Below are 13,866 nucleotides of genomic sequence, written 5' to 3'. Positions count from 1 at the left end.
TAGGACTAAATATCGAAATTATAATCTATCAGTATAATAATGACATAAACAGCGTGTTGAGAAAAGCCATTTTATTTCCATAGTATATACATTACAGAATGTGCATTGGTTTTCAAATACTGTCCTGATTTTAGAAAGGCACTTACAGGTGTACAAAACATAACAAATCTATTCAACCCTAGAGTACTCTATTGTATCCAAACAAATGAATATATTCATACGGTCCAGTAACTGTAGCTCCATGTCGAAATATCACCGCAGTATTTTGTATTTTTATAACCTTTGTTCGATAATTTCTTTATAAAACGCATAACTTGGTTTCTGATCCTTTGAATTTGCCTTTCGTATCATGCAATGCAGCATACGGATTCTGGTGGGTGTAAATATGACTAGCTAATTATGTAAACGCTGTATACAAATGGTCTGAACTCGAGTAGACCTACGTGTATGATAAGGTATGTCTCAAAAAAATAAACAAGCGATATAATTTAAAAGGAACAATAAATAGATATGATCAACAAAACAAAACATGCATTTCAACATGCAAAACCTATCGAAAATATTTCAGAACGGACATACTTTAAGCATATGACATGGTGTTACATAGATATGAACAAGGATCAGTGTGTGTGTGTGTGTATGTGTGTGTGTGTGTGTGTGTGTGTGTGTGTGTGTGTGTGTGTGTGTGAGAGAAATAACTCAAAGAGTTGTGTGTGTCTGATAGACAATTACACGTTCTTAAATAATAGCATTATCTTTAGTTCTGATTATGAAATCCATATTGCTTTCATTGACATTTGAAGACAAGAGGAAACTGTCCGACTGCTGATGAATATTGAATATATTGAATATAGCACTGCGTAGGCTATTTGTTGTACTGTTCATGCTTACTGTGAATATCTGTGTGCCGATACAAAAGTCACAACAGACTAGTAAATGTTCTGAGATGATGTACGAATATCAGCAGGGAAAAGTTACAATCGTAGTAAGGATTGTTACTGCTTTTTGTCGTAATTTTTGTATTTCATTATCCCACTGCGCAATCAGTCATCCACATCAATTTCTAGGTCTTCGTCGTCCTCTGAGCATTCTTTACTTGTTGTGTGGTCTGAAAATGGCGACAGGGGGGACATCCGCAGCTTGCGAGCGAGCTCGTACTCTCGTCCGCCGCTCTGCGCGGGAGAATCGGCTCGCGGGTGATGTCCGAGCGTTCCGTTGGCGCATTTCTCGAGGTCAGCGAGCTTGGCGAGTTTCTCCAGAGGTACAATACCGTCACCTATAGTTTTGGCCGACTCCACGTCGGCCTTCATCTCTTCCAGATCTCGCTTTAGTTTGGCTCTCCTGTTCTGGAACCACGTGATGACTTGGGCGTTCGTTAGACCCAATTGTTGGGCGATTTGGTCTCGGTCAGCGGGAGACAAATATTTCTGATACAGGAATCTTTTCTCTAATTCGTAGATTTGGTGGTTGGTGAAGGCAGTCCTGGACTTCCTTCGCTTCTTCGGGGTGTTTCTTTGCCCAAAGAGTGTCATTCCGTCTCTCCCTGCACAAACAAAATATAAAATGTTAAGTCAGTGACATGTTGGTGTATTTCTCATGCTGCTATGGAATTGGCTTTGCAGGGCGTTGAACTGAGCATTTTAACATTTTAAACATATTTTGAGACTGTTGACCCCAAATCAATTATCATTTTTAAAATAAGTTATATTAGCCTATTTTACATCATATAAACGTAGGCGTAATGTTATTCATTCATCATAAAAAGATCAATTGCACAATTCCAGCTGGTAAATTCATGAATAGCCTATTTTTCACCTTTCCAAATTACGCACAGAAGAGATACAATGTAACATTTTCTGGCAAACAATCTTGTTTAAAACCTAATGTCCAATGCCTATTTTTAGATACAATATCACTTCATTATATTTTCACAGATCAAATGAAAATAATAAGTTTCCTTTAAATTGTACATTGCACTGTTATGAAAGTAATATCGATATAATGATTAGAAGGCCATAAATACCATCATATTTACCTTCAGCTGCTTGTAGCACGCTAACTTCGAGCCCCTTGAAGGTTTTGCTAGCTAGTTCTTCCAGGGCGCAGAGTGGTGAGGTTTGTGTGAGCAGTGCCCTGTTGGCCAGAGCAGAGATGCTGGACGAACGGTGCTTCTCAGCCGATGAAATCAGGTGTGCTGTCCCACAAATGGTGTAACTTCGTTTCACGGAGGGTTTGTTGAGAATGTCTTGGATACTGAACGGTGTCAGTGGCTTATTCGAGTTTGCAGGCGGAGGAAGATGGTCCAACGGACTTCGCCTCCTATTCTCGACCGCGTCACATTCGGCGACTTCTTTGGATGTCATTATTAGTGCGTTAGTCGTTACGCAAGCTAACTTTAAAATGTTTTTGAATTGCTAACAACGAAAACAACAAACACAGATATCAAATAATATCGAACCCTATCGAAAAAAACCCCAGTCACATTACAGTCACCAAATGCACCGCATGGCTGAAAACTTTCTTGCAAAAAGAAACATAAAAAATACCTCCTAATTCCAAACCGGGATATCTTCTTGAAAGTATTATTCCACAAAAATACGTACAGACAATCCGAAGGAGAACTGTGCCTCCCTGAAAATGGCGAGGTCCAAAGAAGTTGCAGCAACAACTGACTAACAAGTTAATATTGATTAGGACGTAATCAATTATGTCCCCACTGGCACTTTCGCCCTCTCCCTTTCACTCTCTGACTATGTTGCAGTCCAGTGCAGGGCTTTTGCGAGTGGGATGCTCCCAATAATTACAAGGCATGGCTTGAAGGAGGAGGAGCCGGTTGGAATTATAACGGGTTGCGCTCTTATCATCTTTGGGTCTAAATTAGTCGTGGGGTGAGATAGGCCTTACGGTAAATGAGCAAGAGAGAGTGTGCAGTCAATGGGGGATTAAATCGCATTGCGTATTTAAGTATAGTATTACAGTAATAAAGTATGTGTGATTTTTTTAGAAGACAGATACTTTGAACGTTTCCAGTCTGAATATTGGATTTGTTTTCAATGATTCTGAAATTGGTAACATTATCCTATGCTGTGGACTAAGAAGTAATTACTAGTTAGTACAGAAAGGGCATTTTCCTTCACCAAAAGCGATGGTTTTGCATGAGCCTTTATTTTCTGAAGGCAATATGGATCTAGGCAATATATCAGGACTGATGATACACTCCTTCAGGGCGGGGGAGTGAGGTGAGGAGAGAAGAGGAGAGGAGGAGAGGAGAGGGGGAGAGAGGAGCAGCATGCATCCCTCTCAGCCTAGCCAAATCCTGGTCATAACTCACGCGAAAGGGACCTTTTACATCATCAGCTAGATATTTCATCTCGAATCAAATCTCTCTCCGGGTCCTCCCGGTCCTCGAGCTAGCGGTGGCATGATGCTTTATTTTGCTTCCGTTCTGAAAGACAGCCGACGGGTCCATCTGCATACAAGAACGAATGATACATAATATATTTCGGTGACGTAGCCTACTTCTGCATTTCATTTTTTTAGTATCAACTCTTAGTTTATTTTTCAGTCTGAATATCAAACTATTTCCGTATAATATGTGGGACGTTGTGGAATAATATGATAACTCAACATGAATGCAATACATAAGATTAGAATACATTTAAATTACTATTAATATTATTGTAAGTGTTAGTATTAGGATTCGTATTATAAGTTATATTATTTAAGGCCTATTATAATAGTTATGCATAATATTACAACGTTATTATCAATTTGTGAATTCTGTAACTGTACAATAACAATAGCATTAGCTACCTGCGCAACTGCATAGTAAGCTAGGCTACATATACGTTATAATAAAGTCCACATAGTTCTTCAACATTTCAACCCTGACAGACTGTGGTCTGCAATGTTCCAGATATAACTGATACGTACCGTTATGTTTCTGAAGACTGATACATCACAAAAGAGGAGGCGTCACTAAACACTTTGATGGCTCATTCTGCACGCTCTGATGTAACGCCAGGGGAAATAAAATATCAACATAATGATAATATGTCAGAGAGAGAGAGAGAGTTTTGATTCTGGTGCATAAGGGACGTCTCCCACTCCATCAACAACCATAGTGTATTATTGTGTCAAAGACCCAGAGCAAAAACAGACGGGTGATAAATATTGTTGTTTTGAAAAACGTTGGGTTGAAGTCTATTTATTATACTGTATTCCGGGTTTGATATCACCAATGTTTTACCTCACGCCTCAAATATGCTACAAATGTAATTTGCAGCTGAATGTAAAATCATTCATGTGGCCCTAAGCAAAGGATTAAAAAGGCATTGAAACGAAAAAGTTCAAAAAAAATAAATAAGGTATTATGGAAGTGAAGAATGATGCCACGCGCAATTCTGAGTTTTAACTATATATTTTAAATATTTGGTTCAGAACGAAACATTTGGAACGAAATATTGTCTCTGAACTAAATCTATTGTGATTAACGTTTCGGCTACACTGGTTATAAAACGTAGGCTACAAAGCGACTTTCTGTATTGTCGTTCTGTCAACTTCAAAAATGGTTTCTGCGTGCATGGGTAAACTGCATTCCTGGTAACTTACTCACATTTGGAAGTTCTTGCTACCCCACAGCCAAAACTCAAGACAGTTTTATTCCCGAATTTATATTTGCTTGTCGGGTGTAATATCTGATTTCAGAGTCGATGATAGATATTTTACATGCCCCATTTTGTATAAAACACGACCCATTTTTCAGGATTTAGTTGTAAAACACCACATCAAACATGACAGCAAAATAATTGACAAAGATTTTTAAAGTTAAAATACTCAAATCCGTAATTGTGTAGCAATCAATTGGCAGCTAATGTCCTTCCTATATGGGTTTATTTTTTGTAACACCAGAGTAATACGAGTAGGCTACATACAATATAATAGTTGTCTATAACAACATTAGGCTAATAGGCAATTAAACATAGTACCAGTAGCTCCAGTAAGTAGTAATCATTATGGGAATATTGATGTACACATTCGATGTATTATTATCGAATTTGCACCATCAAAGGTTACATTCCTGACAGACAAAATACTAGCTAAATAGACCATATATATGTGGACTCAGTTTTGGTCTGCAACGAATAATAAATGCATAACACTCCCAATTCACACATTTCATACTGCGTTCTCCTCCTTTTTTTTGACAACTTTTTGTTACATCCGATCAAGAATAACAAAGCAACAACGCACATTTTTGTCATAAGTTAATTTTAAAAAAGTGTCAACAGCTGGGAACAGCCTTTCATGTAATGCTTCGTTACCAAAATAAGACTTCTGTGTATGCGATTACATGGAAAACTCGAATAAAACACAGAGCGCTTTCGTTTATGGTAATTATATGATATGATATTCTCGAAGTAGGGCAACTACTTGTGAAGAGCCAAGCCTTCATAACTCTTGTCATTTAGCCGCCTGTCACACTTGATTGTGATGGACATGTCTATTGCATGTTGGAATCCGCCGCCATGAGCCAACGCAGATTTGGTTCAAAGGGCTGGACTACTGCTACGATACAGCGCCTACTTTATTAAAGATAGATTTGTCGTCATACTCTGTCCACCCCCTTGCCAAGGTCGTCAACATGCCTACTTCTCAGCTCTCCCTTAGCAAGGGAACAGTATCTGGCTAGCTATTACCAGACGGCGATGAGAAAGCGACATTCTCTGGCAACGCACCCGACATGTCGTTCAAATGTCAAATGCTTTTAATGCAACCAGTCAAGTAATGCGGTCAAGTAAAATCACAAAAATATTTTGGGGAACTGTATAAATAGCCACCCCTCAAGTAGAGGCCCTTCGTTTTCTGAGTAAGATATGCATGGTCTCCACGGGCAGTAGGGCTTAGTTTGTAAACAACATAACCTCATAAACTTTATGGAGTGTACAAAATAATCAATCTTTCAACACTATACTGATGCATGATGAACCCCCACGACTGGAGACACACAGCAATCACCATGGATTAGACACTGGTTAGACAGCTGGTCTGAACTATCCAAATTGTAGCCACTTTGTGAGGCCCCAAGGATGGCCTATAGCCTAACCCCCAATAGACATGTTATCTCAAATAACATCAGCTCAAGATAGAGGCTCAGATATGTCTCACAGTTAATAAATAAATCATATGTCATTACCAGGGGTAATTTGCACACTGGCATTGGACAATTCTTGAGGAAAGCCTTGAGCCTTCTATACCAAACTCCTAGAAGAGGTGGCTATGCCACACATTATTAATTTGGGACCATACATGTGATTAAGAGTTGCACTGCATGACAAGTCAACTACGTAGGCTGTACATATTTTAGCATATTACCCCAATACATTCAATGGGAACCAAACCTTGAAATGCATAGAACGTATCAACATTGAGGTCAACAGTCAATACACCAAAACAGCTTGCAATACTCTCACAGTTAATGTGGTAACAGGATAAATAAGTCAAACAGGTGCAGGAACACCCCAGTCTCTGAGTAACCACAGGGATCCTCCCACTACACCAGTATCATTACAGCCCAATCCAACACTAACAGTTGGTTCCCCCAGGTTGTTACTGACCCAGCCAGCTGGCTGGAGCCCAGTCCTGGGTTCAAATACTATTTGAAATCTTTCAAATACTTTAAGCATTTGCTTTAGCCTGCCTGGAGTGCCAGGTGGTCGGGGTTGGCTCTTTTGGGGCTTTCTAATTGGTTCTATCGCAGCAGGCAGGCTCAATCAAGCACAGCTAAAGCATTTTAAATCATTTCAAATAGTATTTGAACCCAGGTCTGCTCAACCAACCCAGAGTGATTGGGGGGGGGCTATAAACATGGTTGGTACAGCCCAGACACAAGCGTTTCTAATCACGGAATGTACACTTTTCCACCCCAAAAACGATGAAAACCCATGAAACGGCACATATGTTTGGTTGGAGATTTTGGGAAAGGGGCTCACCAGCCCCGCCACCCACCCCAACGTGAGGGTGAAGGGGCCTCACGCTGCACACGGAACCAGACGTTTCATCTAGTCTGCTCAGGGATTTGAACCAGCGCCCTTTCGGTTACTGGCCCAACGCCCTTAACTGCTAGGCTACTTGCCACAACCCGCGTCAGCGTCACTGGCTGGGTAGAGAGTGGCATGGTGCTTAACTGTAGGACCTTTCTATTACTTCTAAAGGAGTACTACTGATGGAGGTTGTGACTTTTTAATCATGTCTATCTAAATCAAAGCATATAGTCGCTGTTGTTTTCTACGGAGGGAGTGTCAGTGTCAATGGGTGCAAGACATAACCCTACTGCTCTTGACCTGAATCCTTCTGAGTACCTTCTGCATTATTTGCTTCTGTTCAACGGTCAGTCAATGGTCAAGATGTTGAAATGGCAGATTGTGGCTTTAAAGGGCAACTCTGCCACTTTACAACCTAATTTTCATCACCTCCAGCACACGGTGCATGTCTACGTTTTGACGGGGAAAGAAGAGAAAGTCAAAAAGTGATATGCGATGACATCATCAAAGGTTAAAAGATTTAAACCAGTGATGGTCTAACACTGTGAGATTCATGTAATCCACATAAAAGCATTTTTTAGGACCTTTCCTCTCTTTTTAACCGCAGATCATAGAAACGCGCACTTTTCCCGCATACAGTATGTAGACACCGGTATGGTGCTCGAGATGATAAATATGAAAAGTGTAGGAATTGCCCCCATAAGAGCATAGGCTAACATTTTTCAATGGAAAGAGTGCCACACATTCCATCTGCATTCATACTACCACGGATTCCTCTCTATACCAGCAGCATACTTCACTTGAATGAGTTTTCTCCCTCATATACGTCTCTCAGTTCAGTAATGCAGTAAACTATAGCGTTGAAGGGCTTGGGAGAGTTAACCGGCTGCGTCCTGTATAGTTTATATTGTTTATATTCATATTCATTGGGTTTTGATAATGTAAACTGTCAGAGGAGACCTGGGGAGAAATGATGACGGCAATCCTTAGTTTTCATTTGATTTTCATTAGATTCGTTTTTTTGATGTAATGGAACTACAATTACAGGGGAGTATAAACAGATATGGATGAAGGGGAGACGGTGGTGGAACCATCCTCTCACAATAATCAACACTGTAAACTTTGGATTCAAATGAGAGTTTTACTGAAATAGAGTGTACAGTTCTTCGCAGAAGTCAATAAAGGACTCGATGGGTTGAGAGCAATGTGTTCAACGAATTTCAATCCCATACAGTGCATTCATATTTGTACAGTGCCTAGTGAAAGTCAACTCACCTCTTGCACAGTTGTCACATTTGTTCTGCCTTAAAAGTACATCTTAAAAGGGATTGGAGTCGATGCTTGTCCCACAGATCTACACATCCTGATCCACATTTTCAAAAGTGAAAGAAAAACATTTTCTAAATTAATAAAACATAAATAATAAATTATATTGATTGCGTATGTCTTCAACCCCCAGAGTTAATACTTGGTGGAAACACATTTGGCAGCAATTACAGCTGTAAATCCTGTTGAATTAGATTCTACCAACTATGCACAACTCTCAGGGCAACAGACAGTGGATTCAGAAAGTATTCAGACCCCTTGACTTTTTCCACATATTGCTATGATACAGCATTATTTTAAAATAGACTCAGTTGATTTTTTCCCTCATCAATCTACAAACGATACCCAATATTGACAGAGCAAAAACCTTTTTTTGTGTGTGTGTGCGCAAATTTATATATATCACATTTACATGAGTATTCAGACTCTTTACTCAGTACTTTTTTGAAGCACCTTTGGCAGTGATTACAACCTCGAGTCTTCATCTACAAGCTTGGCATACCTGTATTTGGTGAGTTTCTCCCATTCTCTCAAGTTCTGTCAGGTTGGATGGGGAGCGTTGCCACACAGCTATTTTCAGGTCTCTCCAGAGATGTTCAATCAGGTTCAAGTACGGGCTCTACCACTCAAGGATATTCAGGGACTTGTCCCGTAACCATTCCTGTGTTGTCTTGAATGTGGACTTAGGGTCATTGTCCTGTTGGAAGGTGAATCTTGACCCAAGTCTGAGGTCCTGCTCGCTCTGGAACAGGTTTTCATCCAGGATCTCTCTGTACTTTGCTCCGTTCATCTTTCCCTCGATCCTGACTAGTCTCCCAGTCCCTGCCGCTGAATAACATCCCCATAGCATGATGCTGCCACTACTGTGTTTCACCGTAGGGATGGTGCCAGGTTTCCTCCAGACGTGATGCTTGGCATTCATATCAAAGAGTTCAAGCTTGGTTTCATCAGCCCAGAGAATCTTGTTTCTCATGTTCTGAGAGTCTTTAGGTGCCTTTTGGCAAACTCCAAGTGGGCTGTCATGTGCCTTTTACTGAGGAGTGGCTTTCGTCTGGCCACTCTACCATAAAGGCCTGATTGGTGGAATGATGCAGAGATCGTTGTCCTTCTGGAAGGTTCTCCCATCTCCACAGAGGAACTCTAGAACTTTGTCAGAGTGACCATCAGTTTATTGGTGAACTCCCTGACCAAGGCCCTTCTCCCCCGAATGCTCAGCTCTAGGATGAGTCTTGGTGGTTCTAAACTTCTTCCATTTAAGAATGATGGAGGCCACTGTGCACTTTCAATGCTGCAGAAATGTTCTGGTACCCTTCCCCAGATCTGTGCTCTGACACAATCCTGTCTCGGAGCTCTACAGACAATTTCTTCGATCTCATGTCTTGGTTTTTGCTCTGACATGCACTGTCAACTGTGGGACCTTAAATAGACAGGTGTGTGCATTTCCAAATCATGTCCAATCTATTGAATCAAGTTGTAGAAACATCTCAAGGATGATCAATGGGAACAGATTGAGGTAAAATTGTGTAGATTGAGGTACATTTTTATTTTTTTTAATCCATTTTAGAATAAGGCTGTAACGTAACCAAATGTGGAAAAAGTCAAGGGGTCTGAGTGGTCCAGTCTCAGTCCTGACAATAAAACTGCTTGAAAATCAGAGATAAGGTTTGAATATTGTTGTCCATCAATGATTCCAACCCAAATTTACTGAGCAAAAAAATGGATATATGTTGCCCTAAGAGTTATGCAGAGTTCATAGAATCATATTCAAAATTAATTACAACTGTAATGGCTGCCAAAGGTGCTTCCACCAAGTATCAACTCTGGGTTGTGAAGACATACGCAATAAATACACCTTCTTTTATGTGTTTTATTCACTTAGGAAATGTTCAATAGCTTACTTTGTCTTTCACTTTGAAAATGTGGAACAGGTTCGTGTAGATCTGAAGGGAAAAAATCTAATTGAATCCCTTTTTAGATGTTATTTTAAGGTAGCAAAATGTGACAGTTGTGAAAGGGGTGTGTAGACTTTCAGTAGGGTCTGTATGAATTTATATATCAGTGAAATCCAGTGTAAATTTCCTTCCAAAAGTTAACATGGGAACCTATTGAGAGTAATCTCGATAGCCAGAACCAAATCTTGAACTGTCAAGCTACTTTGTATCATCTGTCACAAGTGACCATGTAGAGAGCAACATGTTCAATGTATCCCAACCCACACCAATCATTCCATTTAGTTAAATCGTACAAAACCCAAAGGTCCCCAATAATTATCTGACGGGTGTTAGATCTGTGAATGAGCTGGACCACCACAGGTCAGCTGTTCCTGAGAGGGAAGATGGGATGACACTCTCTGTCTGTCTGTCTGTCTGTCTGTCTGTCTGTCTGTCTGTCTGTCTGTCTGTCTGTCTGTCTGTCTGTCTGTCTCTCTCTCTCTCTCTCTCTCTCTCTCTCCCTCTATCTCTAGCTTGCTCTCTCTCTCTCTCTCTCTCTAGCTCTCTCTCTCTCCATCTCTGTCTCTCTCTGTTTCTCTCTCTCTCTCTCTCTCTCTCTTGCTCTCTCTCTCTGTCTCTAGCTCTGTCTCTGTCTCTCTCTGTCTCTGTCTCTGTCTCTGTCTCTCTACCCCTCTCCTTCTCTCCTGCCACAACAGTCTTTCAATTAGCTAGCAATGGCTCTCTTACAAGACGAGCGTCTGGCGAGGTTGGCCCGCAGCAGATGCCAAGGAGGATTGGGCTGTTCATTTAGAATAGGGGGAGTTTATTGAATTGCCATTAGGGTGGAGCTGCCTATTCATGACGGAGAGAGCTCTTTGTGTGGAAGGGGCTGCTAGATTGGAGTCTATAGTGCTGCAGGTTAGTTCTTTCTGTTGAGGGATGGGTGAGGGATGGATAAATGATGTTAGGGTCATCTGGTTTGGAATGAACATGTTTTTTTTTTTTTATTCAAAGGGTTAGCTAGCTGGTATTGTAACTGAGATGTAATAAGAAATGTCAAAATCAGTTTTTCCATTTTATTGCTTAGCCTGTAAGAAAATACACTTCCCTACTTTCTTTTATGTGAAATTATTATTTCCTCCTATAAATAAAGTCAGGTACAAACTCACCCCCCTGTTTCACTTGGTCATACAGTGCAATCAGTGTGTTTTCCTCTTTCCCAAGCCCAGTCAGTCAGTGTGTTTTCCTCTTTCCCAAGCCCAGTCAGTCAGTCAGTCCTACATGGCAGTGAAAGAAAGATGAACCCCGTTGGGCTGAGGCCATTCTGAGCCATCAGCCGATGATTTGTCTACTCTCAGTGGGTGTAGTCATATAGCACCTGGCTTCCCTACGCCGAGGAATATGGTTGCTGCCACCGCCATAAACTAACATACACACAACCATATGCCCCCTTTGTTATTGTAATGAGTTCCAATGAGCTCTGAGAGAACAACATTCACTTTTCCTCTTTTCATTTGGCGACACAGGGGCCGTCAAAGCAAACCCCATGTGGTGAGGGCCGGGGTCAAGTGGGAGACACTGCAGACTGAGACACACACACACACACACACACACACACACACACACACACACACACACACACACACACACATACACACACACACACACACACACACACACACACACACACACACACACGCGCGTGTGTGCAAGTACATGCACAGACATCCCATTCCCTTCCATACCTCCTCTCCCCCTCTCCCCCTCCCACCCATCCCCTCTTTCCTTCCATTCCTCCTTTCCCCCTCCCACCCATCCCCTCTTTCCTTCCATCCCTCCTCTCCTCCTCCCACCCATCCCCTTCCCCTCCATCCCTCCTCACCCCTCCCTCCTTCCCTCCCATCCCCTTCCCTTCCATCCCTTCTTTCCTCCTCCTACTTTTAACCCCTGTGGGCTGAACTGAGGAAATGTGAATTAGCTTTGTCAATGCGGGGGTTAACATTGTGCAAAGATGCCAGTGACCTCTCGTTGTATTCTTGGTTTGATGTCTTTCTTAAGGCCAAACACTTATGAATAAAAATGTGGAAGGGGGAGAGGGGTTTGACAAAGAGATTTGTCTGACTAATGAAAAAGCACAGCCCCTGAGGGAAAGATGGGTGCTTGTTTAACCCCGACACCATTGAATCAACCCCCCCCCCCCCTAATATTATCAATCATGAAGAGACTCACAGAGTCTGTTAATGTTATTATGCCATAATTGTTTGACGATAATCTTAATTTGTCTCTAATGAAAAGTGCCTGTTTTTATCATAATAATGCAACAATGTCATTAATATTAATATGACACTACATATGTTATGGTTTTACGTTGTAGATGTACAAGGAAAATGGATGTTTATTGTATGTTGAGCGTGTAGAAATAAAAGCTTGTGTTTTACCACGATGAGTACAAATAACTGGAAGCTGTTTTCTCCTGTTCAGCATTTTTGTTGTTGTATAGTTGTAATATTGCACAAGTTTAGAATGACACAGGTTTGAGGCTATCTGACTGAGCTCTCCATAAAGCTACTTTGGAAATAAAATTAAAGAAATAAAGCCTGCGGCGCTAAGGGGTGAGACAGGTCTTAACCTTTAACCCTAATATAATTGAAAAACATGTCGATGTTTCTCCCCACAATAGGTCACCTTTGGACGAAAATTCTGGGTTTTTGTTGAGTAACTGAAATTCAGGCATTTTATGGTTACAGTGAAAGCTAATGTTTTCTATTTGAATTAGAGAAGAACTCACATTGAAACGTTTTTTTGCTCATTTCAACCAATCAGCTGCGTTGACGATGCATCTGGATTACGTTGTAACAATATAAATTGTAAAGTTTGGTTGACTGAACTTGGAAAACAAAACGGAAACAGGTCAAAAACAACACGCTGATTATTTGTGCAGCGGACTGTACAACCCCGACAACACATCCTCACTTCCTAGTGTGTGTAAACAAACAAAGACTACACACTCCCACACACAGATGAAATGCTCCACGGGGCCTGTGTTGTGTTCAGGACTTTATTAAAAGCTTCTCGTTTTCATACCATGCTCTTACAGTGAGGAGCCACATCCCCAATATATCATGTCGTTATCGTAGGTAATTAACTTGAGCACGCGGTGCTAGAAGGTGCCTGGTGTGCTAAGCAAAATGGACTGGTTTAATTGCGGAGGATATACAGTAATATTCAAGCAGGGCTCATCTCATGTAGAAAGGCATGCAGGGATGAATAATTCAGGGTTCAGCATAGATAATCTAGAACAACAGTACTGCAGTTTATTATGACGATCCCTTGCATGGCAACCACTGTCTTATGGTTTTACAGTAATGCAGCACTAATTGCATTTGCAACATCTGAACCACAATTCTACATAGACTAAAGCTCGTTTCGCGTAACGACTTGATGCATAGGACATTACAACGCTGACCGTATCCAAGATGCAAAGAATACAAGTCAAGTCCCGAAAGATTCACCCGCGCTAATTACTCTGATAGTCTGAGATTTACACTGCGATATCGACTTCTACT

The 13,866-nt window shown here is 41.0% G+C and overlaps 1 protein-coding gene across 1 annotated transcript; it reads right to left on the bottom strand.

Moving 5' to 3' along the window:
- Positions 1-1,043: 1,043 nt before the first annotated feature.
- LOC139369590 (transcription factor LBX1-like) lies at positions 1,044-2,363 on the bottom strand. The gene is made up of 2 exons (XM_071108840.1): positions 2,036-2,363; positions 1,044-1,543 (listed from the first exon to the last, which is right to left on the bottom strand). The coding sequence occupies exons 1-2, from the start codon at positions 2,361-2,363 to the stop codon at positions 1,044-1,046; spliced, it is 828 nt and encodes a 275-aa protein (XP_070964941.1).
- Between the last annotated feature and the right edge of the window lie 11,503 nt (positions 2,364-13,866).

The sequence above is a fragment of the Oncorhynchus clarkii genome, chromosome 17 (assembly GCF_045791955.1).
Source record: "Oncorhynchus clarkii lewisi isolate Uvic-CL-2024 chromosome 17, UVic_Ocla_1.0, whole genome shotgun sequence".
Taxonomy (NCBI): Eukaryota; Metazoa; Chordata; class Actinopteri; order Salmoniformes; family Salmonidae; genus Oncorhynchus; species Oncorhynchus clarkii.
Note: the sequence above shows the minus strand (reverse complement) of the source record. Positions and strands in the feature narration are given on the sequence as shown.